This window comes from Penicillium hispanicum (genome assembly GCF_028827665.1).
Source record: "Penicillium hispanicum strain IBT 35686 chromosome Unknown utg000008l_segment0_segment0, whole genome shotgun sequence".
Classification (NCBI taxonomy): domain Eukaryota; kingdom Fungi; phylum Ascomycota; class Eurotiomycetes; order Eurotiales; family Aspergillaceae; genus Penicillium; species Penicillium hispanicum.
The window spans coordinates 2176834-2202682 of NW_026623200.1; the positions used below are offsets into that span (position 1 = coordinate 2176834).

A 25849-nucleotide genomic window follows, 5' to 3' on the forward strand; every position below is an offset into this window, starting at 1 on the left:
TGATTAAAGAGTGCAATATTCTGTTGCGGATGGGTTGTTGCAGATTTGACTGATCGCTGCCTCGTGCAATCTTCTTCCACCTTTGTCTCCCACACAGAGCAGAGTGTCAGCAAGAATTCGTACTCTGAGATCGCTGCCATACCACCACTTCAATTCCACTGATTCCCATCCATCGTTGGGCATTTGCAGCCGGTCCCAGAGAGCTTGGTGGCCTGAGGAGCCACGGGCACTTTCTCGGCACGATGAAGTCTACTATCCTGCTCGTTGTTTCCTGCTTCTGGGGGCTGATTCATGGTGAGTCACATCTTTCTCTGACAAGCGCGGGGAATGAATGACTGACTATGAACCGGCTCAGGCGGACTTGTCATTCCTGCGAACGTCAACTCCCATCTTGATGCAATCGTGCCGCGCGCCCTTCCCAATGCCCCCGATGGCTACACGCCCACCAACACCAGCTACCCGGCGAGCCGGCCAACCATTCGAAGTGCTTTCACGCTATCAAGCAACGAGACATCCTGGTTGAAGCTCTGGAGACAAGGAACACTCTCATCGATGAAGGATTTGTTCGCTCATCTCAATATAAGCGCTTTTGATGCTGTCTCTTATCTCAACAAGCACACGTCCAATATCTCCGATATCCCCAATATCGGGATCGCTGTATCTAGGGGTGGTTATAGAGTATTAACCAATGATGCCGGGGCCCTCAAAGCCTTTAATATCCGGACGCAAGGGGCAACCCAAAAGGGTCAGCTGGGCGGTCTTCTCCAGTCAGCTACCTATCTGTCTGGGCTCTCTGGGGGTGGTTAGCTAGTCGGCTCTATCTACATCAACAACTTCACAACTATTTCCCGTCTTCAGACCCACAAGGAAGGGGAGGTATAGCAGTTCCAAGATTCAATCATTATGGGACCGAAGACCAAGAACTTGCGGGTCTGGAATACAGCAGAGTACTACAAGGTTCTGGGAAGTGAGGTTGCCGGGAAGAAGGACGCAGGCTTCAATACCTCTTTTACCGATTACTAGGGTCGTGCGCTGTCATATCAGCTCATCAATGCCACAGACGAAGAGCCGAGTTAAACCTGGTCATCAATCGCGTTGACGGAGGATTTCAAGAATGGAAAGATGCCTATGCCGGTCCTCGTCGCCGATGGACGGAATCCTGGAGAAATCCTCGTCGGTAGCAACTCTACTATGTACGAGTTCAACCCTTGGGAATTTGGCACCTTTGACCCTTCAATCTTTGCCTTTGCCCCGTTAGAGTTTCTCGGATCTCGGTTTGAGAGAGGCGGGATTGCTCTCAATGAGCCAGTGTGTCCGAGGCTTCGACAACGCTAGACTCATCATGGGGCCATCCTCTAGTCTCTTCAATCAGTTCATTCTAAGGCTCAGCCTAACGCCTTAACCACTCGACCATCTTGCCATACTTGTACCAGTTTGGCCGTCTTTGACATCTTGACACTATCCAAGCTCGGCTTAACGGGAAGGTTCAGGGTTATCCTATCCTTGGAGCAATGCATACTTCTCTTCTCGCGAGAACCACCATAGGTCGCACAAGTACACATGCTTCCATCCTGGGCGCAGTCTTTCGCCAAGGAATCCCGCGAGTCACTATCACCGGATGATTGGCTAGGAACGCTGCGCTCGCCCTTGTACCCCGGTAGTCTTGGAAGCGATTACATCTGGGATCTGGACGAACCCGGGGATCAGGGATCTATCTCTTTGTCTATTCTGTAGAGTATTTGACTCGCGGTAAAACTGAAGCCAGCCTCTGATTGCCCCCCCCCCCCCCCCGAATAGCAATATCGGTAGATACGGTGGAGGGGTGTCGATGAATAAAAGGGGTGAAGAGAGGACGTTTCAGGGGCCAAAAATTACCATAGCCCTAGTGTCTCTGCAGGATCAGGAACGAATGTTGAAAAACGACCCCCGGTCGAGCTCTTTGACTCGGCGATCCCTTGAAACAGGTCGGATGTTCTCTGCGACTGTGTTCATGCCTCTTGGTAGCGCGACTCGTTGTATCCGAGGTTGCGTCTTCAGCGGCGAGTGAGGTGTTCAAAGGGCTATATGGCCACTTGCGGATCGATCCGTCACCATTAAATGGACTCGCCGGAGAGACCGTCGATCTCTCGCGAGGGGTCAGGGTGCAAATCCTCGACTCCCACCTGGGGCTGCCGGGCTAGTCAAGGGCCGAGGATAAATCATCCCAGGGTCTAGACTCCAATCAAAATTGGCTTATGCAGCATAATCATAGCCCATGTGTTTCACATTCTGACCAGGGATATTAACTGAGTCGTAGGAGCCGAAGCTAATCGGGGGCTAGATCCGCAGGAGATAAGAGAAGAGAATACAGACAACGAGCTACAGTGGCGAGCGAGTTAGAATAGAAGGGAGAAACGGCCTGTGCTGGATAGAGAGAGGGAGAGAGAGAGAGAGAGAGAGGAAAAGAGGGTGCAAGGCTGAAGATGTCAACATTACGTTGCAGAGGCTGTCTCACTGCTTATGCATCCATCGCAGATCAACAAATAAGATAGCGCACCTTGAAAGTACATTGCTGACATTCTAGCTCGGCCCCCATCTCACAGGGGTCTGTTGAATCCCAGCACTGGTTTTATGTCGAGTCATGCTTAATGGTCATGTAGGGTCACTGGCGTGGTCAGGGTCGGCCCCAAAGAGCAAGAATATATAAATTGGCGTCAGGGAACCGGTGTTCGGTATCCCAACCCTCAATCCTAGCTCGACGGTGATAGCATATTCACCATGCGTTCGTTCAATCTTTTGGTTAGCCTTCTCGCCGGCTCAGAGCTGGTCTCTGTTGCCTGTGCGAAAAATGTCTTCGCTCATTACATGGTGGGTCACTACTATACAGTTCTATTCCCCTATTTAATGGCTCCAGCATAGTATTGATATTCAATGATATAGATCGGAACTACAGACGCCGACCATGCACAGAAGGATGTGCAAGATGCCATTGCAATTGGTCTGGACGCATTTGCCATGAATGTCGGCAACCCCACGGCATCCTGGGCACAGAGCTGCGTCAAGGAGCTGTTCGATGCTGCTCAGGGAACCAATTTCTCCTTGTTCTTCAGCTTCGACATGTACCAGGACTCGACACTGTCCGACCATGTCTCTCTGTTCAAGCAGTATCAAGACCATGCGAACTATATGCGAGCAGGTCCCAACAATTACCCAGTCATCTCTTCCTACGGCGGATATTCGGCCGTGAGCGACTGGGCCAGTTTCAAAAAGAGTTCTAACATCTACCTCATCCCCAACCTAGATGACAGCGCTGCGGGTAGTGGCGATACCAGCTCCTACTATACCGACCCGAGTGGAGAATTGTCCAAGTTTAACAGCATCGTCGACGGCTATTTTAGCTGGGAGTCTGCCTGGCCGGCTTCTACTGGAGGTCCGACCAACGTGAGCTCCACTGGCGATGCGAATGTGTTGGAATTTGCGCACGGCGCGAGCAAGTCCTATATGATGGGTAAGCGAGAGCAGATGATACCCGTTCAAATACACTCGACAAGTGGCTGACCTGTGATTGCCGGCATTAGGTCTCTCAACCCTGCAATACAAGGACACGTCGGATGGAAGCTGGTACCGCATTGGGGAGGCCAACTTTCCTCAACGAATGACCGAGATTCTGGACCTGAAGCCCGATTTCACCGAGGTCATCACCTGGGTACGTTCCGACCATCGAACTGGAAAACCGACTGGAGGCTGACACTGGTGCAGAATGACGGAGGAGAAAGCCACTACATTGGAAATCTTTGGGAAGAAGGGTACACGTCATCCCCTGAAATTCTTGAATATGCCAACACCCAGGACTGGCCGCATTATGACTGGCAACCTCTGGTCACTTCCTTCATCAAGGCCTTTAAGGCTGGCAAGGGAGCTGGCCAGATGAGCCCTCCCTCTAGTGATCCCATTGGAGCCATGTGGTATCGCGGTATGCTGAAGAGCTGTTCCCAAAATGTCCCTAAGAACACCGAAGCTGCGCTGGATACGGTGAACTACGCCATCGTCGTGCCGTCGTCCAGCCAGGGAATGAAGGTGAGGGTCTCTAGTGGTAACACCACGTTGAGCGTTACGTCGGCCAAGCCAGGGTTGAATTATGCGGCGGTTGATGGCATGGTCGTCGGCCAGCAAAAGGTGGAACTGCTCAGCTCCAGTGGAGCGGTCGTCATGAGTGCGACTAGTAGATCCGATGTGACGAACTCTGATAAGTGCAACTTCAACTTTAATGTGGTCGGCTTGTCCAAGACTTCGTCGGGAACTCGACGCCGGAGAAACTTCTAAGGGTGCTGTCTGAATGTTTTCCGAGAACATAATAGGTGGGACACGCTACAGGCCATTGGCAATCTGACTTTAGTCGTTCATTTTGTACCTGAGAGAAAGGGGGAGAGAGGGACAATGATTACGGCTGATTGCTGGGGCGTAATCAGGCTATCTCGGCATCGGCATTGTCTTAATAGTTGATTAATAGTGGAGCCGTTTTGGTTTGATTAATCGCCGCCCCTGGAATGGTAATTGGGGCAATCTGACAATACAGACTTTTTGATGCCATTGCTCGGTCCTTTTGTCTATATGAATCTGACAACCGGGCCTTAGCCTTGCGCCCAATATGTCAGATATGACACAAGGGCTCTCCTGGGAGATTAGGTTGGAGAGCAGTAAAGAAAATTGATTCGTAGAAAGAGACCCGTTTGGATCCTTCTAGGTAGACACACAGTGACAGGAAGGCGCTTGTAACTAGTCAGACCCATGCTGCCATATCGGGTCGAGCTCGGGGTATAAAAAGAACGAGCCTTTGAGAGCTCCGATATCCCCGGTTGCCATAGAATTGATTGTTGTCCGTTCACCCGTCGTCGAGAGCGTTTCCTGTAACCAAATTCTTTCACCATAAATGAACTGAAAGTTGACCGTTGCCTGACTTTGGGCTTCGTCATTTGCCAGCTTGGCTGATAGAATCAACTGCCGCTTCTCATCTCCCTCGTCGGACCTTGGTGGAACGGCCGGGATGAGAGATGAAGTTGTCGGCGCTTTGCCCGAGAACCAAGGCGCGGTCTTGTCTCGCACCGACAATAAGAGATCGTCCAGATAAGTTCCCCATTCCACATACCCAGTGCCATCAACGGGAACCAAGGTATTGATGCTGAAGCCTGTCGCATCCTTGAGCTGTTTCTGCATTGCGTCGTCAAGATCCGCCATCACCTTGGAATGGCCGGGTATGTGAATCTCGCCCGATGTCTGCTCGGGCGCAACGTTAAGATCGTTTGGCGTATACAACACAGCCCAATATCCGAGCGATGTAAGGACGACCACCCCTAATCCCAGTTTGTCGTCGGTGATTGGATTGAGGAATCCCAGCAAAGAATCGCTCTGTATGCTATCCCACCGTACCCGGTTCATACCTGGGGAAGAACCAGAGTCAGACACCTGTTGAGCTTCATTGAACGTCTCATCCTCCTCCGCGTCGGAGATTTCTGATATGCAATCCATAGGGTCACCGTTGCTGTCTTCGTCGCTATCGCTGTTGCTGCCATCGTTCAAGGTAAAGAGCCCAAGCTGAGGACCAAACAGAGACACCATCTCCCACGAACCATAGTTCTGGGAATAGAAGAACGCTATCGTGAGATACATGACCTGCGGCTTTGCCTGGAGCTGCTTCCAAGGGTCTCTTCCAATATTCCACACTGTGTTGTAGATAGGTAGCTGGTCACGAGTGATGGACTTTGCAGCTGTTTGGATTTTATCGCTCACTGCAGTGAGTAACCGTTTAGCCACTGGCGCATCGTTGGCTTGGAGGACGCTTGTCGATTTGCTCAGAAGCCACAGTCCAGTGGCTTGTCCCTGCAGGCCTGCGATTCTGCTCACGAAGGAGGACAGGCTATCCGGGTGGTTATTGTAGAGATACGTTTGCGAGATCCGCTCATTGAAGAACTGACTATTCCCGAGACGGGCCGTTGACCGAATTCCATTGTCCTTCAGCCAATTGTTGAAGTCAGTCACGAAATCCTCTCCAAAAGTCTTGCTGATTTGGAGAATCCAATAGCCATGCGTCGTAGCCAGGACAATTATATTGCCAGTTTCAGTGCTGTCAACCTTGGCGACGGTCGCCTTCAATTGCTCCTGGTTGGATAGGTCGCTCAGGACAAATGAATCTGCACATATCCCTGGGTTGCTGGGTAGTTCCCCAATCGAGGACTTTTGGTCGTCTGGGAGGCTTGACGATACCGCGGTGAACCCATCATGTATTTGCTTCGAAGCCGTCAAGGCATAGGCCGAGGTCCATGGCAGATCGAATTCCGGTGTAAAAGAAGATTGTTGGCTGAGTTGATCTGAATTTGGCCCCTGGTAACTGGTGAGATAATTGCGAAGCGTCCCATCGACATCGTCGAGGGCTTTGGCGGCACTGGCAAAATTGTCGCGGCGAACAAGGGCGCGACCGGAGATGGACGGGAGAAGGCTTAATAGCAGAAGGAATTGGACGAAGTATCTGATCAGGGGCGTCATTGTCATTGTGGACAGCAATCGCTGAGATGCAAAGAGAGTATATCAGCTGCACCTGATAAAAGGGCAGGAGGGTAAAGAGATACAAAGGAGACAAGTAGGAGGATTCGTCCTCTTTTGAATATGTACCCGGGGGGGGGGGGGCTGGGGGGGGCTACTTGGCTTTGAAGAGGTTAGGTTTTGGGATAGGGGCCACAGTATAGAGTCCAAGAATCCTTTGCCATGACCGGTTTGGGGGACTGGTTGATCAATTGATCCCATCGGTGGCTATGTGGTACTCAACTGAACCCTTTCCCGATTATCATTACAAGGGACCTGGCTCTGGGTTCATTTACAATATACTCTCCCTAGCCAACCGTTTGCATATGCACCTCAGGGATCATAGAAGTTAGAAATTTGATAGATTTTTCTAGCGCCCACCCTAGTATTTAGCGGAATCTAACTTGTGGAATTCAGGGACTCATATGTACGAGGCCCCCCTGGTGCCCAGTTAGGCCCCCAGATCCGCTTCTGACCTGACCAATAGCTACATCCAGCGCGTCAATGTGGGTTTTTACTGGAAACGGCCCTGGTACCTGAAAATCCCGGCCCGGGAATAGTTAGAGGCTCTGCGATTATGACGATTGATCCCTCAGTGGCAGCAACGCTGGTGATTAACCGAGTAGCCAGCACACTTGGGGAGGACGCATTACATGTAAAACCGCGGCCTTTCCCAATTCTTAACACATGCACGCTTACTGTCTTATCACGATTTTGGAGACAACTGCAAGCTGCTCGGGACCGCCGGACCAGGCGGAGGAACGTGTATTATAATGGAAAACCTCTGTTCATCAAAGGAATTTGGTGGAACCAAATATCTTTATTATTAGGCTCCATGCACCGCAAATCGATAGCATTTTAGACAGGGACATTTGTAAATTATACATGTTTGGCTTAGGCCCGGCCCCGGCCCCGACCCCGGGGCCATCAGCGCCCGGGGGCCACACCATAGGCATGTTAAAGTCGATTTCTACCTAAATATTGCACTAGTTACATAACTCACTAGTTAGGCAATTCTCATACAGCCTTGAAAGGGAATCAGTCATGGGTCGCATGTGTGATGGTCGACGTCTAAGACGCGAGGCAGCCCCGGGTGCGATGTGCAGATAATCTCAGTCCGTAAACCTCTTTCTCTTTCTCTGCCCTAAAACACAGTTGATCCGTTCTGTCCTGTCCTTCTTCCAGTATATATATATATATATATCTCTCTCTCTCTCTGACCAGCACTCGATTGACTCCGATTCCTTCGACTCCATCAAGCGTAGCAGAACTCAAAGCATTGTTTCCTCATTAGAAAGTCCTGCCCATTTACAACACGAGTCCCAAAGCCCTCTCTGAACTTCCACATCTGTGCTAATCGCGGTTGGTGATGCCTGTTTCTGACAAACGTAATAACCTCCTTCGCCCTGGAACTTTGGATCGAGACTGACAGCCACAAGATCTCGACCGGCGTCTTCAGTAGTTCGGAATGCCGTGGTCAGGTGTTTCAGAAGTGGCATGAGAAAATTCATCACTGCGAAGAGACGTCTGGTTGACTTCTTCTGCTCTGCTTGAGCTCGGGAGCTGGGCAAGCCACCTGGATCCATGGCGAGAGCCGTGATCTTCGACAGTTTGGGATCCTAGATTGATGTTCCAGCGATATGTTAAGATATATTATCATCATCTGGGGTAGGTTCCCACATACCGCTTGAAACCTCCGATTCAGGTCATTTGCCAAGATGACATTTGCAAGCTTGGCCGTCCCATATCGCTGGAACCCCCTGTCGTGGACAAGTCCTTGAGGGTCTGGTCCGGGTTTGACAAGATGTTCCCAGTTGTCAGGGATTTCGGGCTTCAGAGAAGACAAAGGGTTTGGCTTCTCTGGGTAATGAGTGACCGAGCCCAGCATGACGATTCGTCCAGATGTGGTGTCGAGACTCCCAACAAGCTTCAAGATGAGGAGAAAGTGTGATAAATGACAGACTTGAAAAGTAGCCTCATAGCCATCGGGCGTGAACTTCTGCCCTGCCTCGAGCGATAGCGTAGCTGCGTTGCAGATGACAGCTGAGATACGGGGAAGTTCCGCCGACGACACTCGACGCGAAATACTGTCTGCAAAAGAGCGCACGCTGGATAGTTTCCCCAGATCGAGAGTCTCGATCGAGACATGGCTTGGATACTTGGCCACCAGCTCCTTGAGTTTTGCAGTGTTAGGATCGTGTGACACGGATGGGTTTCGGACAGTAGCAATGAGGGTGTGGTGAGGATAAAGCTGGAGAAAAGACTCCACAAAGCCAAGAGCCAATGAGCCATTCGCTCCAGTAATCACGACTGTGCCGTTCATGTCAAATTTATTTCGACGGCGCAAGATTCCAACAAAGCGTGTTTATTCTCGCTTTGGGGGAGGGAGTTGCCATTTAAATAGATCGGTAGACGCTTCTACCGCTCGCTGTACAGCTCTGTGTTTCTGGCGAGTTTCGTCATTGTCACTGCTGACCTTGCTGAAACTGGCAGGGACACTTCTTGGCAGGTTGGTAATGATCTTCGTGCAGACGTCGATTATCGAGAGGCTCGAACTCTCTAGAAGTGATCGTAATATTTTGGTTTACGTAGGGTCATGCAACGGTCGCCCTTTTATGGTCACGCTGCTCATCTCAAGAATAAACCAAGTTGCATTGAGGTCTAGAGTGAGGAGACCTAGAATTGATAAACGAAACTAGAGCCCTACGACTGAGGGTGATGCATAGTGTACTCTGTACAGACCAGCCATAATCACATTGTCGCTGAGGTTCAACGGAGACAGTCGGCTTTAGAGGTCATAATTTCCGGTCGCATCTTTTGGGATATCACCTCCCACTAGATGCACGACTAGCAAGGACAGCGAGGCTCACAGGACTTTTGCCTATCTGTGTAGTCTCAATGATACGATGTTCATAGCATCTACATAACCTCAACAGCTGACGCATTTCCTCTTTGGGGAGGTACAAGTCTTGGCAAAGGTTAATCCGGTTGCGCTAACCACATTCGGTCAAGTGCCAACACACCTCGACCAATCGCGGAAACAACGGCTTTTACAGACGAAGTGGCTCTTGCTAACTCCGGCCGAAATACATATCCCAAGGCTCTTGTTTTGACCTTCAGCTTCTTGCACTGCTATAGTCATTGAATACCCAGGCAGATGCAACGGAGCCTCAGTGAATCATCTGCCATGCCGTCACAGCAACTGCAGTTCATCAACGAAACGTCCCGTCTAACTGGGGCAACCGGATCACCCCAGTCGCAGCGAAAAATTGCCCGTTCGCATGCTGCTCGTTCCGTACATGCCAAGGTGCGGCGCCTGCGGACTATACAATATCAAGCACAGAAGAACCATGAACAGGAAATTCGGCTGCAACAACCAAGAAGCGGTTCCCCTACACCAAGAGCTGCGTTCAACGTTGGTCTCGTTACCCTGCTTTCGGCAGGTCGGAAAGACCCATTTGGAAGCGCTGCAAGGCCTGTGAAGCCACTCGAAAATCGACTACTTGACCACTGTAAGATTTCTGAGCAAGTTAACGTGAGCATCCGCATTTCTTAGAGATTAACCCCTTGTAGACGTGACAGCGATCATCCCTCTCATGCGCTGCAATGAGCTCGCTATGTCCTTTTCGCAGCGTATGAATTCTGTCTGGGTGCCATTCGCACTCACCGAGTCACGTCTCTTGGATATAATGTTCCTGGGTGCATGTCGTCATCTAGCGGCCAGTTATCAGGAACCACATCAGCATCAGTTCTTCACGCGCCTGGCCTGTCAATATAAACTCAAAAGCCTACAGGCGCTGAGAGACACCATATCGGCGGAGATGCCATCGCTGAGTGACTCGACCGTTGCAATGGCCATAATGCTGGCCTATGACGAGGTACCAACACCAATCTCTAATGGCGAACGACCACGACTGACAAGAACCAGCTATTTGTCCGTGACACCATAATGTTGGAGCGCCACGTCAGTGGGGCCGTGAAAATGGTGCAGACCAAAGGCGGGATTCAGACCCTCGGACTGGATGGTCTTCTTGAGCACCTTCTCTCAAATCTTCTTGCGAAAGTCAGGGGCCATGTAGGCCGCCAGATTGAGACAAAATAAGTTACTTGGGCGGATTATACTAGCAAAGACTACCATAACTTGTCTCTTACTTCAATATATTTTTGAGCGTTGCTGGTGGAAGGAAGTGAGCAGCACAGATTGGGTGGAATCAAGGTGTTCATCCATCTCAGAGAGAAAGAGACGCAAGCTATCTACATGGCTAGGATGCTGATATGCCAGCCTCGGGCATTCAAACAGAAAGACACGGATGTATCAAGTGGCAAAAATCTCATATAACCAGGTGAGCTTATCACAGATTCTTCGAACAAATTCATCTAATAAATCACTGTACACGTCTGTGTCAAGACCAAAGTTTGCGAATATTTCTCTTGCTCTTGTGCGCAAGCCTATTTCCTTTTTGACCTCCCTCTCCACAAAACAACTGCTCAATTCAAGCTATCTGATGTCCTGTCTCGTTTAGTCAATCTAGTCTGCTGGAAGAGGTCCCGCCACTCCAGTGTACCAGGCATTCTTGCGATATAACATTGCTGGAAATGACAGGTTAGCAAAAGTTCATATATCTTCATATGAAGGGGGAAACTGCAAGGGGTTTCTCACCGATAGCAAAATACATCATGGAATCCGCATTGTCCATTGCCTTGGTAGGATCTGATCTGGCAAGGTCATAGCAGCCCCTGTAACCATAGGCCCAATCATCGGCTAAAATGGGTCAGTGGATTATCAGCACCCGAGGAGTCGGCGGACCTTACTATGCAGCCGAAGGTGAGTCAACTCGTGGTACAGGATGGATCCGATCGTGGCCATATAATCGATTGAAGTGCCCCGGGTCTGGACCGCATTTTCTTCACACAAATGGGTCGCATCCTTCTCCCATGTTCCGGGACATAGGACAAGAGCACCCCCGCTCTCATAAGAAAACGCGTCTCTTTCTCGCCCTTCCTCGTCGTAGCACGGATTGGTGGCACTTTTGGATTTCCAGCTGATTGTCTTTCCTGGAGGAGCTCTGCTAGCATACCAATATCGTTCTAGATGAGAGTTATTGAGCCAGGCCAAACCAAACCAAAGTCGGGGAGGCGCATCGCTTACGGTTCTCTGGGAGAGGCTTTCCTTCGTTCTCGCCGGATGTGTATGTACTGACATAGACGAAGACAGAGGCGTCGCAGTATAGGTAATAGGGCGTTAATGTATCGCGGCCCAGCATTCTCATTCTATCAAAGTTGCCTATGTGGCGATCGGTAAATCAGATGCTGCTTTGTTGAAGAAACGGGCCACTACTTTACCTTCCAGCGTAGCGATGCTTGAAATTGGAGGATTGAATAGGTAGTTCATGGTAGTTCGCGCCAGCGTACTGAGAGGGTTCGCATTGATCTCCCAGTAGGCTTCGGCTGCAAGAGCCCGGAATTCGTCCCACGCATCGTCTAACTCGTCGGCGTGACGCGCGCAACTTGAGTCGACCCACGCAAATTTAGTGGCGTAATTGGTAGCGGAGCAGACATTCAGGCAGACTAGGAGACAATTCAGAACCAGCCATGGCCTCAGAAGAGGTGAAGCCATGAAGAAAGAATCGGTTGAGGGTAAGAATCGGCTGCCGATTATTTCCACAGCTGCGATGGGTTCTGCACTAAATAAGATTATTGAGAGACAAGCTACTCTATCAGCTTTCCTTGGTGGGATGAAACGTAGTGTACAAAGTGGATCGGGCTGGCAATATGGCATCCCTGTTGTTCCCGATAGCCCGAATCGGCTTTAACTGGTTTGTTATAAAAGAGAACCATCTTGCCTCGGCGCATTGATCGCACTCCTCGAAGAATGCATACTGGAGAAATATGCCCGAGAGACATCATGATAATTAATAGGAATCTGGTTAATCAACCCCTGTAGGATATGGTGGCCTGCAACAGTACAACTACATCATGTCGGCGCTAAGGAATCGCCTGTGACGAAAATTTGGCGATAAACACAAGTGAAGACATTCGAGCGATCGCGTCGGCGTCGGTCTACTGAATCGGCTCCATCGGTGATACCATTGAGGCTCGTTATAGCCGACCGCATTATCGTTGTCGAACTTATCATAAGCATAAAACGAGGCCCTCTATTACCTTTCGAGGACACTGTCCCTGCTTTGCTTTGCAATCTGGGGGTTAGCGGCACATCTCGCCTAACTCGGTTTAACGTACAAGCCTCTTGGCCGATCTGGCATGCAACGCGCTGATCTCTGGGGATCTCGGGCGCGATGGCTCATATCGAGTGCCTAATGCCTTTGAACAAGAGTTCGACAGGTCGACGCACTCTCAGCCAAGCCAGATCGTCTGTCAAACACTGCCTGATTTGTGCCACATCAGTCTGTTGCTCCGCAGCAAGGATTTACAGCTTGTTCACGTCACCAACGTGCTTCAGGAATATCCAACTATAAGTAGCACTGACATTTCCTGGGGCGAGTGAAGGGATTGAGCGACAATACAGCCTTCCAAAATTTGACTTCCACCTCTTTCAACACCATGCAACCTAAACCTGCTCTCGCTTCAGTCTTGCTCGGCTGTATCCCGGTAGTCCTTGGAAGCCTTCCAGGGCCCTCTTACCCTGTTCCCAGGGATATCAGCAGCAACTCCAGCGCAGTGGCTGCGACCTGGCAGAATGTCACAGCAACTCTGAATCAGACCCTCAGTGGTGGTGGAATGGGCAAGCTGACGTCGTCGCTACTGAAGAACACCACCTTCTCCATGGGCCTATTCTCACTCCACGACGAGGGCGCGCATTCCATGCAGTACCACCACACAGCTCTGTCCACGTTGAACGACACAGTGGGCACGAATAATGTTGATGCCGACTCTATCTATCACATTGCCAGCATCTCCAAACTCATCACGACCTACGTGGGCATGATCAAATTGGATGACAATGACTGGAACACTCCTTTATCCGCGATTTACCCCAGCTTCAAGGATTTTGTCAACCAGACGTCCAATCATCACAATGCCGTGCAAAAGATCCAGTGGGACAAGATTACTATCGGTGACATCGCGGCTCAGATTGGTGGCATCCCGCGCCTCAGCATACCGATCAGCTCGGACTTCCTATTGACAGCTGTGTCAAAGCCCGCCATCCTGAATATCTGGGGCTTACCACCATTTAACTTGCCTGAAACCGAGGCTCAATATCCTTGTGGCAAGTACCTGGCATCTGGATCATTGGCCAAGTGCAGTATCCAGGAATACGCCCAAGGCATCGCTTCCAACCCGCCCAGATACCCACCTGCGGCAAGCCCTCTCTACTCCGACGGCGGCTTCTTCCTCCTCGGTGGAGCGCTATCCAACCTGACAAGACTGTCCATGGATGATTTGTACCGCAAAGCCATCTTCGAGCCGCTTGGTCTGAAAAACACATTTTCCACCGCGCCCACCGACCCTTCGGTCATTGCTCGTACCGTTATCCCCACCACGTTGGCTGCTGAGCTGCTCGATATCCCCATTACCACACCGTCCGGCGGTCTCTACTCCACCATCAATGACCTGTCGAAGATTGGCACCAGTATTCTCAACTCAACCCTCCTGGCTGCCGACAAGACCAACCGATGGCTGAAACCGGTCTCCTTCACCGGAGATCTGCACTATGCCGTCGGCCGCCCATGGGAAATTTACCGATACGTGCACAAAGACTCGGGCGTGGTCACAGACATCTACACCAAGCTGGGCGACGCAGGCGACTACTGCGGTCTGCTCGTGCTCATACCAGACTTCGGCCTTGGATTCACGATGCTCGGCGCAAGCTCCGTGGGCGTTCACACGCAGGCAGTCCAGCTCGTCGCCGATCTCCTCACAGACTCTATGTTACCTGCTCTGATGACCCAATCCCGCCGCGAAGCCGCTACGAACCTGGCGGGCACCTACACCCCTAAAGACGGGGGTCTGAATACCACGCTGACTCTCTCTGTTCCCGCGTCGAACAAGTCGCCGCCCGGTCTGGTTATTACCGAGTGGATCAATAACGGCACTGACGTTATCAGCCTTCTTGCCACGACGTTGATCGATCTGGTTCCTCAAGTCCCTGTTCCACCAGCAAGCCCTGATATGGTGAGGCTGGTCCCGACAATCCAGGATGTTGCGGTTTCCGGCCAGATCGCCTTTCAAATGGAGACGGTGAATCCGACAGGGCCGGTGGCCGGGAAGTTGTTCTCCAAGATGTATGATGTGGGAGACTGGGCTAGCACAATTGACCAGCTCACGTACCACGATATACCCATCAACGAGTTTGTGTTTCATGTCGATCGAAAGACGGGCAACGCATATGCTGTAACGCCGAGCGCGTACAAGGTCGAATTGGAGCGACGGGAGAGACGATGAATGCAGAGACCCATGCAGCTGGGGGTGAGAATATATCTGGGTTCTCGATGATCTAGGAGACGGATACGACTGTGTGAAGACTGGCACTTGCATGTGAGATGCCTGTCTCTATATATCTCTCAGGCAGAACAAATAGAGCTGGATGCAATAACATAACAAATTGATAAATATGCTATCTATGTAATCCCAAAGACGGAATATGCCACAGATTCAGTATAGAATCACCGCGACTACCCCATCTAATAATCACAGCCAATCATTCCTCTTTCAACTCAAACTTCACCAAAGGCGTTTCAGGAGGGTTGGCCACAATGTCCCACGCCGGTAGGCGCTGAAAGCCTGTCTTCTGGTCATGTATAGAGACGAAACGAACCATCCGGGGCAGTGCCCGTGGGCAATTGAGATCTAGGCCATGGTCCAATAAGTCTGTCGCCACCGGCACTCTCCTTCGAGCCAGGATTCACCGCAATAAACATCCAATCCCACAACCCATGGCTTGCCCTTCTTGATTGAACAGATTAACTAGAATAGCAACCATCCTCTTGCGACTGGAACTTCCATCGGCCATGATTGTCTGGCAATATCCCACGGTCTTGGGCAGGGGCGGCAGCGGTTGTCCAGGCTCCTGGCAATAGGTTCGAATTGTTTCCAGGTCGGCTTCGAATAAGGCCATCACAGAAGATCCGGTGTCATCGGTGAATTCAAGTTCGCACATCTTGGCGATTCTTCGAGAGACCCGAAGAGAGAGATTCATCTAAACTCGGGTGAGACGGTGCTTTCAAGTCTGTTAGGACAATCTATCTGGACTTACTCGGACCATATAGGTACTATTCGTGACCTTTTCAGTGTTCAGGTCGTAATTGTGACGAAAGGCTTCGGTCGTCAATGTCATTTCGCGCCGAGGCTGATATCCATCAATCTAGAAATCTGAAGCTTAGTATCCTATTTTCTCACAGCCAGGGACGTGGTGATGTTCGTTCGAGTCACTTACATCCTCCACCCAGAATCCTTTGTCTCCCTCGTGCACAATCTCGCTGGTTTTGATTAATTCGGGAAATTTGAAAGGGCGAGGCTCGGAGATCTTTCTGCCCTGCGACCAGTTCGTCACCAGGCCAGGATACAGCTTCAATTCTCTCCTTGCATCTGGCGATTTGATCCGATATTACTAGCCGCACTCGTAAGTACGCCTATGGCCAACCGCGTGTATATTCTCACTCGGGATCGAGGTCTGGTTCAAGATCCGTCCAACCCTTGGGAAACTTGTCCGAGTCCAGAAGATGCTCTTCCCCTTCGTGAGTGAACCTCTGTCTTTTGGGCATGGGTACAGAAGCTACAGATACGTTGTTCTCGGAAGATACGTCGTGGTCCAAATCACCGACCTCTGGATCTTCAGAGGATGGTTCCTAGAGTCGGATTGTATGCCGACCCATGAATCAATACATCGGATGTATCAGGACGGAATATATTGAATGAAAACGCTCAGTCTTCGGTCCACTTGGCTAAGAACCTCCAGCTTTTGGCTTTATCACTTGCGGTGTTCTTTATAACACAGACTAGTGGCTAACGAGCATCCACGATGGAATTTGCCAATCACCTCGCGATTGCAGCATGCGGAATCGACCAGATCAGATTTCTCACAGCCCATACCCCATCGCCTTGCGTGCCTCCGCGCTTGGGAAACCTTGGTCGCCGAGGTACCCAGCCAGCTTTGATTCATCTATTCCCGCGGGGAAATCTTCAAGTGGACTCCCCGCCAAGTAAGACTGAAGCTGTGACTTGATGTAGCGAATATTGGTTGGCGTGGTTGGGGTCGCCGCGATGTAGACAACACTGGCATCTTCCTGGCCCGAATGCTCGGTCTCGACGGCGTGGATCATCTGCGGTCGGAGAAGTCAGCAGAGCAATTATCAAAGATAATCGCAGGTCTTACATCGCAGTGCCACCAGATCGTGTCTCCTGGCTCCATGTCTGGAATGTATACAAGGCATTCCTCCAGCCGCAGGTGAGGGTGCGACTCGCGGCTGAGATACTGACTGTCCTCCTGGCGAGTGCCGGGAAACCAACCGTTCTCTGCACTGAAAGACCATTGGGAAGCATCCATGACGTCCCCTCCATCTGGTGGTGTGAAGAAGGGCCGAAGCAGCAGATAGGACACCGCCACACTGACGTAGGGATAGAGCAGCAGACTGCCCTCGCGTGGTTTGGCGGCCGTCAAGGCCGTCCAGCCCTGAAAGGTCCGAAGCACTGTGGAATGCGCGCTGCCTTGGAACGCGGCCTGGTTGGCATCCTTCCTGAGACCGAGATCGTAAGAGTCGTGGTCTTCGGGGGAAGCCAGAGAAGATCCTCTGGTAGACCTTTCGGTAGGATGGGTCAGTCCATCGACAGAGGCTGCCCGCGTCGATATGCGGCCCAAGGCCATAGAACTCCGCTCCTGGTGGCCGAATGCGCAGCGAGCCTGCATAACTCAGCGGGTCGGGGGATGTTTCGTGTGACTCGTCGTGCCAAAGACCGTTCAGGAATTTCTGGACGTGAAGGTGACGCGGATGGCCGCGAAGGGCTTGTTGGGTCGGTGTCCAGAAGATGCGATAGACAGCTGGATTGGCTTCAGGCCAGGCTGGAGTGGTGTGAGTATTCCTGCCATGAACATCCTCAGAAAAAGGGGCATCCACGCCAAACGTACCGGAGATGGAATCTTTGTTCGCGGCGATGTACTCTTTAAGGGAGGTGAACTGGGAGGTGACTTCGTCCTTGGGAACGACGCCTCGAATCACAAAACAACCAACGTCTTTCATGCGTTGCTTCGTTTCTTCCTTGAGATGCTCCAACTCTTCATACTCCAGAACCGGAATAACGGACGATGCTTGGGCTCGTAGATCTTCCGTGACTTGCTTGAGTCGCTCACAGGTCTTCATCCATGCCTGACGGAGACTCGCCTCGCCGTACTCTGCGAGAACCTGTTTCTTATAGCTTCGCATTCGCTCTTCAGCTTCAGCTGGCACATCCGACTCTGAGAACTCAGGCCACCGAGGCCATCTGTCTAGGAACGGCATGCTGTTGTTCAGAAATCAAAGCCCAAATGGACTCTTGGTTTAAACACGGACCAGAATCCTTCTGTTTATTTCTTAGTCGGATGAGTTCAGATTTGAAAGTGAATTCCTTGCAATCGCAGCCCGCTTTAAACTAGACGGTTACTCGCTAGTATTGCTCGATACACTGGGCAGGCTTGACCAAACCCCACTTGGAGGAATCGCGATATCGTAGAATGGAGAGGCCGATGAGACTCGACTTTGTCGGTCTGGCCGAAAGATAGGAGGGAATGGAAGACTTATCTTGTCTACTTTGTTCTCCCATTGGCCCGACGGGCTTATCCCGTCCCATCATGGAGAAAGAGGCGTTAGTCGCAACCCCCACTCATGAACGGGATTCGCGATTCGCCTAACCTTGGATCATATAGCTAGGCTTATAATGATTGAAGTTGGTACTACCTTTGGGGGCATGTATATGCCCGAAAAGGCGCCGACCATGTAGAAGATGGAACTATCTTGTTTCTCTGGCTCGAACGAGCGATGAACTCTCGCAGGGACTCTTGCACTCTCCCATCCTGCTGATTGGAACCCCCCTTCTCCTTTGTTTCTTCTAATCGCAATCTGGTTGGCTCTCCCGACTCGAAATCAGGAGTGCCTGCGTTTCCCCGCAGATACGCGTCGGCAGTCTCGACGTCCACTATGTTATGCGTATCCGACTGGATCGCGTGGATATCTATATGATTATTCAGAAACCACCGACTGGGATGAAGGATGCCAGACCATTTTCGTGCCATTCGAGCTCATTTCTGTCATCATGCCATTCTTCGACAATAAACCACATCTCTCAAGCAGAGCAGGTCGCTCGTCGGAGTTTCTGATCGTGCTGCTTATTCTAGTCTGCATGGTTCAATCAGCGGTAGGTCCATACCACTGCATCTGGAGCTTTAGCAGAAATGACTCACAGTCTGATCAATTCATAGACATACGGTTATGATGGTTCAATGATGTATGTCGTCCAACAAATTCTTTCCCCGAAATCTAGATATTTCGGCTGACACTTCCAGGAACGGACTAAACATCCTGCCTTCCTACACGGAATACTTCAGTCTCAACACTGTCACCACCGCACTGAACACCTCGGTTGTCGGCATTGGAAATGCCATCGCTGGGTTGTTTAACGGGTTCATGTGCGACTATCTTGGTCGGCGCTGGACCCTGTTCTACGCCTCGTGCATCACCCTAGCAGGCGTCATCATACAGTCTGCAGCCCAGAATATAGGGATGTTTATCGCCGGTCGCTTCATTATCGGCTTGGGCGTTGGCATCTCTGCTACAGCGTCCCCGACCTACCTCTCCGAGGCAGTGCCTTCAAAATGGCGTGCTTTTACCCTTGGGCTCTACTTCGACTTCTGGTACGTTGGTAAGTAGCGACAAACTTGGATATTGCCTATTCCCACCATATCTAACCCAACCCTATTCACAGGAGCGCTGATTGCCGCTGGGGTAACGTATGGGACTGCCAAAATGGACTCAACGTGGGCATGGAGAACCCCATCCATCCTGCAGGGCCTGTTTAGCATCTTATGCATCATGATCCTGCCGTTTGTCCCAGAGTCTCCCCGCTGGCTGGTCTATATGGGTCGCAACCAGGAAGCTCTGGAAGCACTGGCAGCCACCCATTCCGATGGGGACACCACCAACCCCGATGTCTTGACGCAATTCGAGGAGATCACCACCACAATCCAATGGGAGAAGAACCAAGGTGAAAAGACGACCTTGTTGGAAACCGTGAAGACTCCCTCTAATCGCAAGCGCATGCTGCTGGTCATCTCTGTGGCCATCTTCTCGATGATTTCGGGTAAGCACTCAGCCTCTCAAGCCTCGACGAGGAAATTTCACTCACAATATTAGGCAACAACATCATCTCCTACTATCTAGGCGATATGCTCGACAATGCGGGAGTTACCAACACGACCACTCAGTTGGAAATCAATATCATCCTCAATTGCTTCTGTCTAGCTGTCAGCATCGTCGGCTCCGCGTTTGCAGAGCGCCTAGGCCGTCGCTTCCTGGCCATCAGCAGTACCGCGCTGCTCACACTCTTCATTTTCATCATAGGCGCACTGACCAAGCTCTATGGCACTTCGACGAACATGTCTGGCATTTATGCCACAGTGGCATCGATCTTCCTCTTCCAGGGCAGTTATAGTTTTGGCTGGACACCGTTGACTGTGATGTACCCCCCTGAAGTGCTGCATTTTTCGATTCGTGCCAATGGGATGGGTATCTACACCTTTGTGGCTTCTGGCTTTGGGTGAGTAGTCGAACATCTCTGACTGGGCCGTTAGGCTACAGTCTGTGAAGGATCACATAACTTACACAATTCTTAGCCTGCTAGCTACCTTTGCCTTCCCGATCGGCCTCGACAAGATTGGTTGGAAGATCTACATGATCAATGGTGCATGGGATATCCTGGAACTACTTTTTGTCATCTTCTTTTGGGTGGAGACCAAGGGGAAAAGCCTGGAAGAAATTGATGAGTTAATAGATGGCACCAAGCATCAAGATGCTCGGGACTTGGCCATGCTTGAGAAGAAGGCTGGCGAGCCTATCGTGGGCCAGGAGATAGTCGAGGGGCAGAGTGTGTCTGTGAAGAAGGATTGAGGGGATGGTCGATTTGAGCAGTCAGGGCGAAATTTTCATTCAGATCGGCCCTATATATTTGCTTACTAATCACAATCAAACGCAGAGCAGGTTATGGATCATTAAAAAGGCTGTATGTCAACCAGTATCCCCCTGTAGTGTAACCCTAAACATACCGGAGATCTCGCCCAGATAGCACTTATTTGCACGAGACCGGAGATCTGGGTTCAACTCCCAGCAGGGGAATACGCCTTTTTCTTTTTTTTCTTTTTCTCCAGGTTCACCTGTATGCTACATCTGTGTCCTCTATCACCTCATCACTCTTCGATGCTTCTAAACAGGTGGGTCTCTATACTGGCAGAATTGGGCGGTGAGCCTCGGCCAAGATGGTATTAGGTAAGCAGCTTCCACCTCCAAGCCCTACTAGACGACGTCCAGGCCAAACTTTTAGCTAGAGATCGATATAGCCAGAGTGTTCTCAATTTAGCAGAGTTATTTACTAATCATTCCCCGAGCTATGAGTTCGAACTGGTGGATGGAATCACAGGCAGGACAATGAATCGGTGCGGAGTCTCTCCACAATCCTCGAATGCGAGGATTTCCAGCACTCAAAGCAGCGGAGAAACAAGCAGATGATGCAATTGAACCACACCAAGACGTCAAACCTATCATTCCAGTAACCAAGGGAAATCATCGCCAGTCGACTTGAGAGTTACTTGTTCGCCAAGGTATCTTCTGGCTTGTTTAGCGAGATTGTAGGCGTGCGAAGTAGACCCGTCTATCTTGTTCTCGAAATAGCTTGCTGAGTAACAACAAGAAGTGTTTTTCGAGGCACCTCGGGGTGCCCATTAAAACGAGTCTTCAGCTTCGGATTGGCCAGTCATCAAACGCGGCTGTAATGTCTACCACATGAGCGAAGCCAGGGCCATATATGCTTCTCGCTGGCACTGCAGCGAGGTCTTCAGTTCCACGGCTTTATTGTGGTCAAAACCAAGGTATACGGGTGCAACAGGGTAACTGCCGACAGGGTTAGTGGATCCTTCACTTCGGGTGGTGAAGAGCCTACCTGGAACCGACAGGCGCGATATTGGATGGCCGGGTGTATCTCGTATGTTCCGCCAATCTTACTGTGGAGTTTCCAGTTGCTGCAGTTGCAGGAATAGGGGATCTCCGCGTCATTTCATGGTTTGAGTTTCGTCAGGAGGGAATATAAGCTGCAAGATTGGGTCAGCGAAGACTATATGCAGAGTGCTGGGAGCGTGCTCTAACTGTATATAGCCTTCTCTCTTTCCATATCGTCTCCTATCAGTATACCACGCATCTTTAATTCTCCGTTGTGGTCAAGTTATACTCCTCTGATCAGGATTGGAGGGAAAGTCATTGAGATGCTCAGCCACGCCCTCGTGGGTACCACTCTGGGTGAGGAAAATACTCTGGAACGACGTTCGGTGGTGGTGTTGATGTCTTGCTCTCTCGTTAGTGCTTGTGTCCTTGTCAGATCGAGCGAGGTGTTGATGAGAGAATCAATTCGGTACTCACCCATTCCAAATTAGAGAACTTCATGCCCGCATATTTATAAAAAAGGGATCACGGAATCCCTGTCTTTTGCAAGATGGATGATTCCGTTGGCAGGATTGTCCAAATTCTCGTATTTGAGTAAACAGGGCGGCATCTTGGTTGACTGGATGATGCGCAGTAGAATAAAGCTCGAGATGGAGATGGACGATGGTAGGAGAGAGGGAGTCGTCTTAGTCAAATGGAGCAGAATAAGAGGGATGGAGGGAGAAAGAAGAAGGATCTGGCCGTGGCATGAAAGCGGGTGAAGATGGTGGAATCAGCCAAACAGAAACAAAGAGAAGAAAGATCGCATGTAAAAGTCGGTATATATTCAGCCTGAGGCCGCCGTATCAACGACAGCTTAGCAAACCCGGCTTTGTCCGTTTTCCTGTCACATCTCAAGTTCTCATCTATTGCGCCTATGTCATTTGCCTTCCCTAACACCAAGGATACTGTCGTTCGGGCACTTTTATTTCCCAGAATTGGCGTCCGGGAGCCAATGACCACGTCTGAAGACGCTGGCCTCTCTCACGATGTTATCCTCATCACGTTTAGCACAATATTCACCAGCAACAGCTCAAGTCTCAGCAAGACCGACCGCAAAGCCCAGAGAAAGGCCAGTCCTGTCATGGTTCATATCTTGCTCTGGTTGTTTCTCCCACAGAAGTGGAGGACGGGCATGATACATTTCTTTGATGGGCAAGTGCCACTACACATGTGAGCAAACAAACATTATGCTTGAGTGACTCCGACGTATTCCACCTCGGTACTGTGGAGTTCCACCGATGTCTGTTTCTTCGATGCATAGCTGATTAGGCCAGCGGCAAGCTTGAAGACGTAGCTAGAAGCTGATATGCTATCCTCGGCATACTTACCTGCCCAATTAGCGTCGCAGAAACCGATTAAACCATCAACAGCAGAACGATAGAAAATCCCGAGCTTCTTAGTGCTTTTAGTGCTGGAAAGGTAGCGGAAGCCCAGCGGAGCGCAGTTTGGTGACGAGTTATGTACGTAGTGAGCAAGCTTGGTGACTGCATAGGCGATATCAAGTCGAGTTGAGACCATAAGCCATACCAGAGATCCAACCAGCTTCCTGTGCAGGTTGATATCATCGCTGGAAGCGGTGGACTCGAGTGGATGCAGTATGTCTTTGTCGACAAGAGGGGTTGGCACAGATTTGTAATTCGACATGCCAAAAATGGGCCAGAGTCTCATCAGTGTAGGATTTCTCGAAATAACTTGTTGAGCAACAACAACAAGTGTCTTCGAGGCACCTCAACCACGAAATGTAATGGAACTAAGGCTATATATTTCCTTTCCATGTGCTTTCCAGTACATACGACCACAGGGTGTGGAGAACAGGGCTTCCCGTCCGCTCAGCCGTACTTAAGCCACACGCCGGCGAGTTAGTAGTATGGTGGGTGACCACATGCGAATCCTCGCTGTTGTATGTTTTCTTTTTTCCTCCTTTTTGGTTTGTCGAGGACTGCCCTTGTCGCCCCCGTCTTTAGTCGTTTCAGCCCCTACACCGGACAAACCCCTAAATGTACTTTCGTATTTCTCGGCTAAGCTTCCCTGATTGTGTTCAACTCGTCCGCTCGATTCCACTTACCCTTCCTTCGGCTTTAGCCCCTGTTTGGTTCTCATTTCTTGGTGTCTTGATAAATCTCATATAACTTCTTAGATTTTGTTTCTTGAAGCTAACCCGCCTGCTCCATTAAATGGCCTTTTAAGATTTCATTCACCCAACCAGATCAATAGTCTGCTATGGACGTGGCCCAAATGAGCGAGTGTAGGGGCGCTCTTGATTCCCTGCTCACGTGGAGTAGAATGGTGCGATCATGGCATCTTAATCGCTGTAAAAGCAGTTGCATTATAATAGTAGATAATACACACTTCTCATATGTTATGTTGTTCGTATATTGTTATGGCAGCTGTGTCCCTTATCCCTATTAGGCCAGGTATTACGTTATATTGACCTCGCTGGCTCCCTCCTTGATACTGCTATAGTGTGTTATGTCACTGTCGTCCGTTCCGACCGGATTCGCCCTATGAGCACCCCAACTTGACACTACCTACCTTCTTCAACCACTTACCATCTCACCAATTTGCACTGAATCTCAGCCGAAATTGGCCAACCAGGAGGGCAAGGTATTATTAGCTTGATGATATTCAAAATGGCCGCATCAAATCTCTCCGCGTAGCAGCGAAGCTATACGAAATACCGCCTGCTCCACTACATCACCGCGCCCAGGGACGCCTTCCACACGTTAATATCCGCCCAATTATCCATAATTAACCTAATTAAAAGAGGATTCATATATAGGAGCCATATCATAGGTATGACCAGGTGTGTTGCCTAAAGAGGTACCAAGACAAGCAATTCTATAGCATATACTAGGAAAGGATTTTGATGATTGAGTATTTTATTACGTGACTTGTGAATCCTTGGGCTAAATGGTGACATTGTCGAAGCGTGGAAATACCTAGGTATGAATATATGGCTCAGCTAACAAAATCATCAAAAGGGCTTTTGAATTACCGTAAGGCCCCAATACGCAACAATCGGCAATTTCAATTTAGATAAATAATTCACTTCTGTGTTACGGATTCCGGCACTATAATGTGATAAATAGGACTGAACCAGAATGATCGATCTAGATCGCAACCTCGCTGCGTAAAGCATCATCGCCATTGTCATCCTAGGGCCATGGAAGACCTATGGAATCCTCAATAAAATTTTGTATTTGGTGGGAGTCCCTCAGCCTGATCTTCCCCCTTTTTTTTTGTCAGTCAGAACGCCAAATACTTCCGAATAGGCAGCTATGAAGCTCTTACCAGTAGTTGCCCGAATCCTTTTACAAGCTCAACTTCGTGGTCACAGCGGGCCCGTTGTTCAGGTCCACAGTCATCGAAGGTCGTTGCAACATCAAAATCAATCCATACCAGTTTATCGGGGGTGCCACGAACAAGGAGAACATTTTTAGGATAGACATCTCGGTGGTGAACGCCTGCCTTATGTATCTCCTTCATACCCTCAATTGCCTGGGGGAAAAGGGCAGCTGAGTAGTTCACGCAGTTAAGGGGTTCTGCATACGGGAGGTATTCAAGCAGTATTGCTTTTGGGTTAAACTTGTCGTGGGCGAAATGTTGTAAAGTTGGATGGAATATAGCCGGATCCACTCGATCGATGTAGCCGTAAAATTTTGGAACGAATGTGCGGTCACAGGCGCCAGAAGCCAGGAGCTTCTTATACGCATTCAATTCGCAGCGAAATCGGTTCAGATCACGACCTTTCTCAGTATACCCAGGGTCGCCGTTGTCGTGGAAAAGCTTCAATGCATACTTTTGTCCATCCAGATAAGCCTCAAATATTGAAGAGGCATCAGAGCGCGTAATCTCCCTAGAGATATGGATCCTTGAAATATCCGCGCCCGCTAAAGGAGCGCTTCCCAGATGCATTGTTGTCCTATTCGAAGTTGTTTCACCAAGGAGATCGGGCATGAAGGGAGTAAAGTCTGATTATATAAGCCGTCTAGTTACTTGGGGGGGGGAATTGATATACGCACCCACGCGCGCCATGGCTTTGTGCTTACAAACACAGAGTTGGTTGCTGTCAAGCGTCTCGATACAAATGGCCGTCTAGCCGTGTCTATGTATTCCTT

General features: G+C 50.2%; 10 protein-coding genes across 10 annotated transcripts; 5 read left to right on the plus strand and 5 right to left on the minus strand.

Annotated features, from left to right (window-relative positions):
- Nucleotides 1–242: 242 nt before the first annotated feature.
- Nucleotides 243–807, plus strand: N7459_009658 (lysophospholipase 1; the record flags this gene model as incomplete). Its single annotated transcript, XM_056948826.1, has 2 exons — nt 243–294; nt 356–807. The coding sequence occupies 2 exons, from the start codon at nt 243–245 to the stop codon at nt 805–807; spliced, it is 504 nt and encodes a 167-aa protein (XP_056796051.1).
- Nucleotides 808–2757: 1950 nt separating this feature from the next.
- Nucleotides 2758–4302, plus strand: N7459_009659 (glycoside hydrolase family 71 protein; the record flags this gene model as incomplete). The annotated part of the gene is made up of 4 exons (XM_056948827.1): nt 2758–2847; nt 2920–3487; nt 3558–3685; nt 3739–4302. 4 exons carry the CDS (start codon nt 2758–2760, stop codon nt 4300–4302), a joined length of 1350 nt encoding a protein of 449 aa, XP_056796052.1.
- Nucleotides 4303–4755: 453 nt separating this feature from the next.
- On the minus strand, nt 4756–6525 carry N7459_009660 (uncharacterized protein; the record flags this gene model as incomplete). Its single annotated transcript, XM_056948828.1, has 1 exon — nt 4756–6525. One exon carries the CDS (start codon nt 6523–6525, stop codon nt 4756–4758), a length of 1770 nt encoding a protein of 589 aa, XP_056796053.1.
- Nucleotides 6526–7826: 1301 nt separating this feature from the next.
- On the minus strand, nt 7827–8878 carry N7459_009661 (short chain dehydrogenase/reductase SDR; the record flags this gene model as incomplete). Its single annotated transcript, XM_056948829.1, has 2 exons — nt 7827–8174; nt 8240–8878. The coding sequence occupies 2 exons, from the start codon at nt 8876–8878 to the stop codon at nt 7827–7829; spliced, it is 987 nt and encodes a 328-aa protein (XP_056796054.1).
- An 864-nt stretch (nt 8879–9742) lies between these two features.
- Nucleotides 9743–10657, plus strand: N7459_009662 (uncharacterized protein; the record flags this gene model as incomplete). The annotated part of the gene is made up of 3 exons (XM_056948830.1): nt 9743–10067; nt 10129–10433; nt 10484–10657. 3 exons carry the CDS (start codon nt 9743–9745, stop codon nt 10655–10657), a joined length of 804 nt encoding a protein of 267 aa, XP_056796055.1.
- Nucleotides 10658–11083: 426 nt separating this feature from the next.
- Nucleotides 11084–12172, minus strand: N7459_009663 (uncharacterized protein; the record flags this gene model as incomplete). Its single annotated transcript, XM_056948831.1, has 5 exons — nt 11084–11145; nt 11216–11317; nt 11368–11643; nt 11705–11839; nt 11899–12172. The coding sequence occupies 5 exons, from the start codon at nt 12170–12172 to the stop codon at nt 11084–11086; spliced, it is 849 nt and encodes a 282-aa protein (XP_056796056.1).
- A 944-nt stretch (nt 12173–13116) lies between these two features.
- Nucleotides 13117–14958, plus strand: N7459_009664 (serine hydrolase domain-containing protein; the record flags this gene model as incomplete). Its single annotated transcript, XM_056948832.1, has 2 exons — nt 13117–13156; nt 13187–14958. The coding sequence occupies 2 exons, from the start codon at nt 13117–13119 to the stop codon at nt 14956–14958; spliced, it is 1812 nt and encodes a 603-aa protein (XP_056796057.1).
- A 1634-nt stretch (nt 14959–16592) lies between these two features.
- On the minus strand, nt 16593–18008 carry N7459_009665 (uncharacterized protein; the record flags this gene model as incomplete). Its single annotated transcript, XM_056948833.1, has 3 exons — nt 16593–16835; nt 16889–17245; nt 17313–18008. The coding sequence occupies 3 exons, from the start codon at nt 18006–18008 to the stop codon at nt 16593–16595; spliced, it is 1296 nt and encodes a 431-aa protein (XP_056796058.1).
- A 790-nt stretch (nt 18009–18798) lies between these two features.
- On the plus strand, nt 18799–20648 carry N7459_009666 (MFS sugar transporter-like protein; the record flags this gene model as incomplete). The annotated part of the gene is made up of 6 exons (XM_056948834.1): nt 18799–18900; nt 18965–18990; nt 19049–19404; nt 19468–19842; nt 19896–20298; nt 20375–20648. The coding sequence occupies 6 exons, from the start codon at nt 18799–18801 to the stop codon at nt 20646–20648; spliced, it is 1536 nt and encodes a 511-aa protein (XP_056796059.1).
- Nucleotides 20649–24841: 4193 nt separating this feature from the next.
- N7459_009667 (uncharacterized protein) lies at nt 24842–25766 on the minus strand (the record flags this gene model as incomplete). The annotated part of the gene is made up of 3 exons (XM_056948835.1): nt 24842–24886; nt 25023–25702; nt 25754–25766. 3 exons carry the CDS (start codon nt 25764–25766, stop codon nt 24842–24844), a joined length of 738 nt encoding a protein of 245 aa, XP_056796060.1.
- Between the last annotated feature and the right edge of the window lie 83 nt (nt 25767–25849).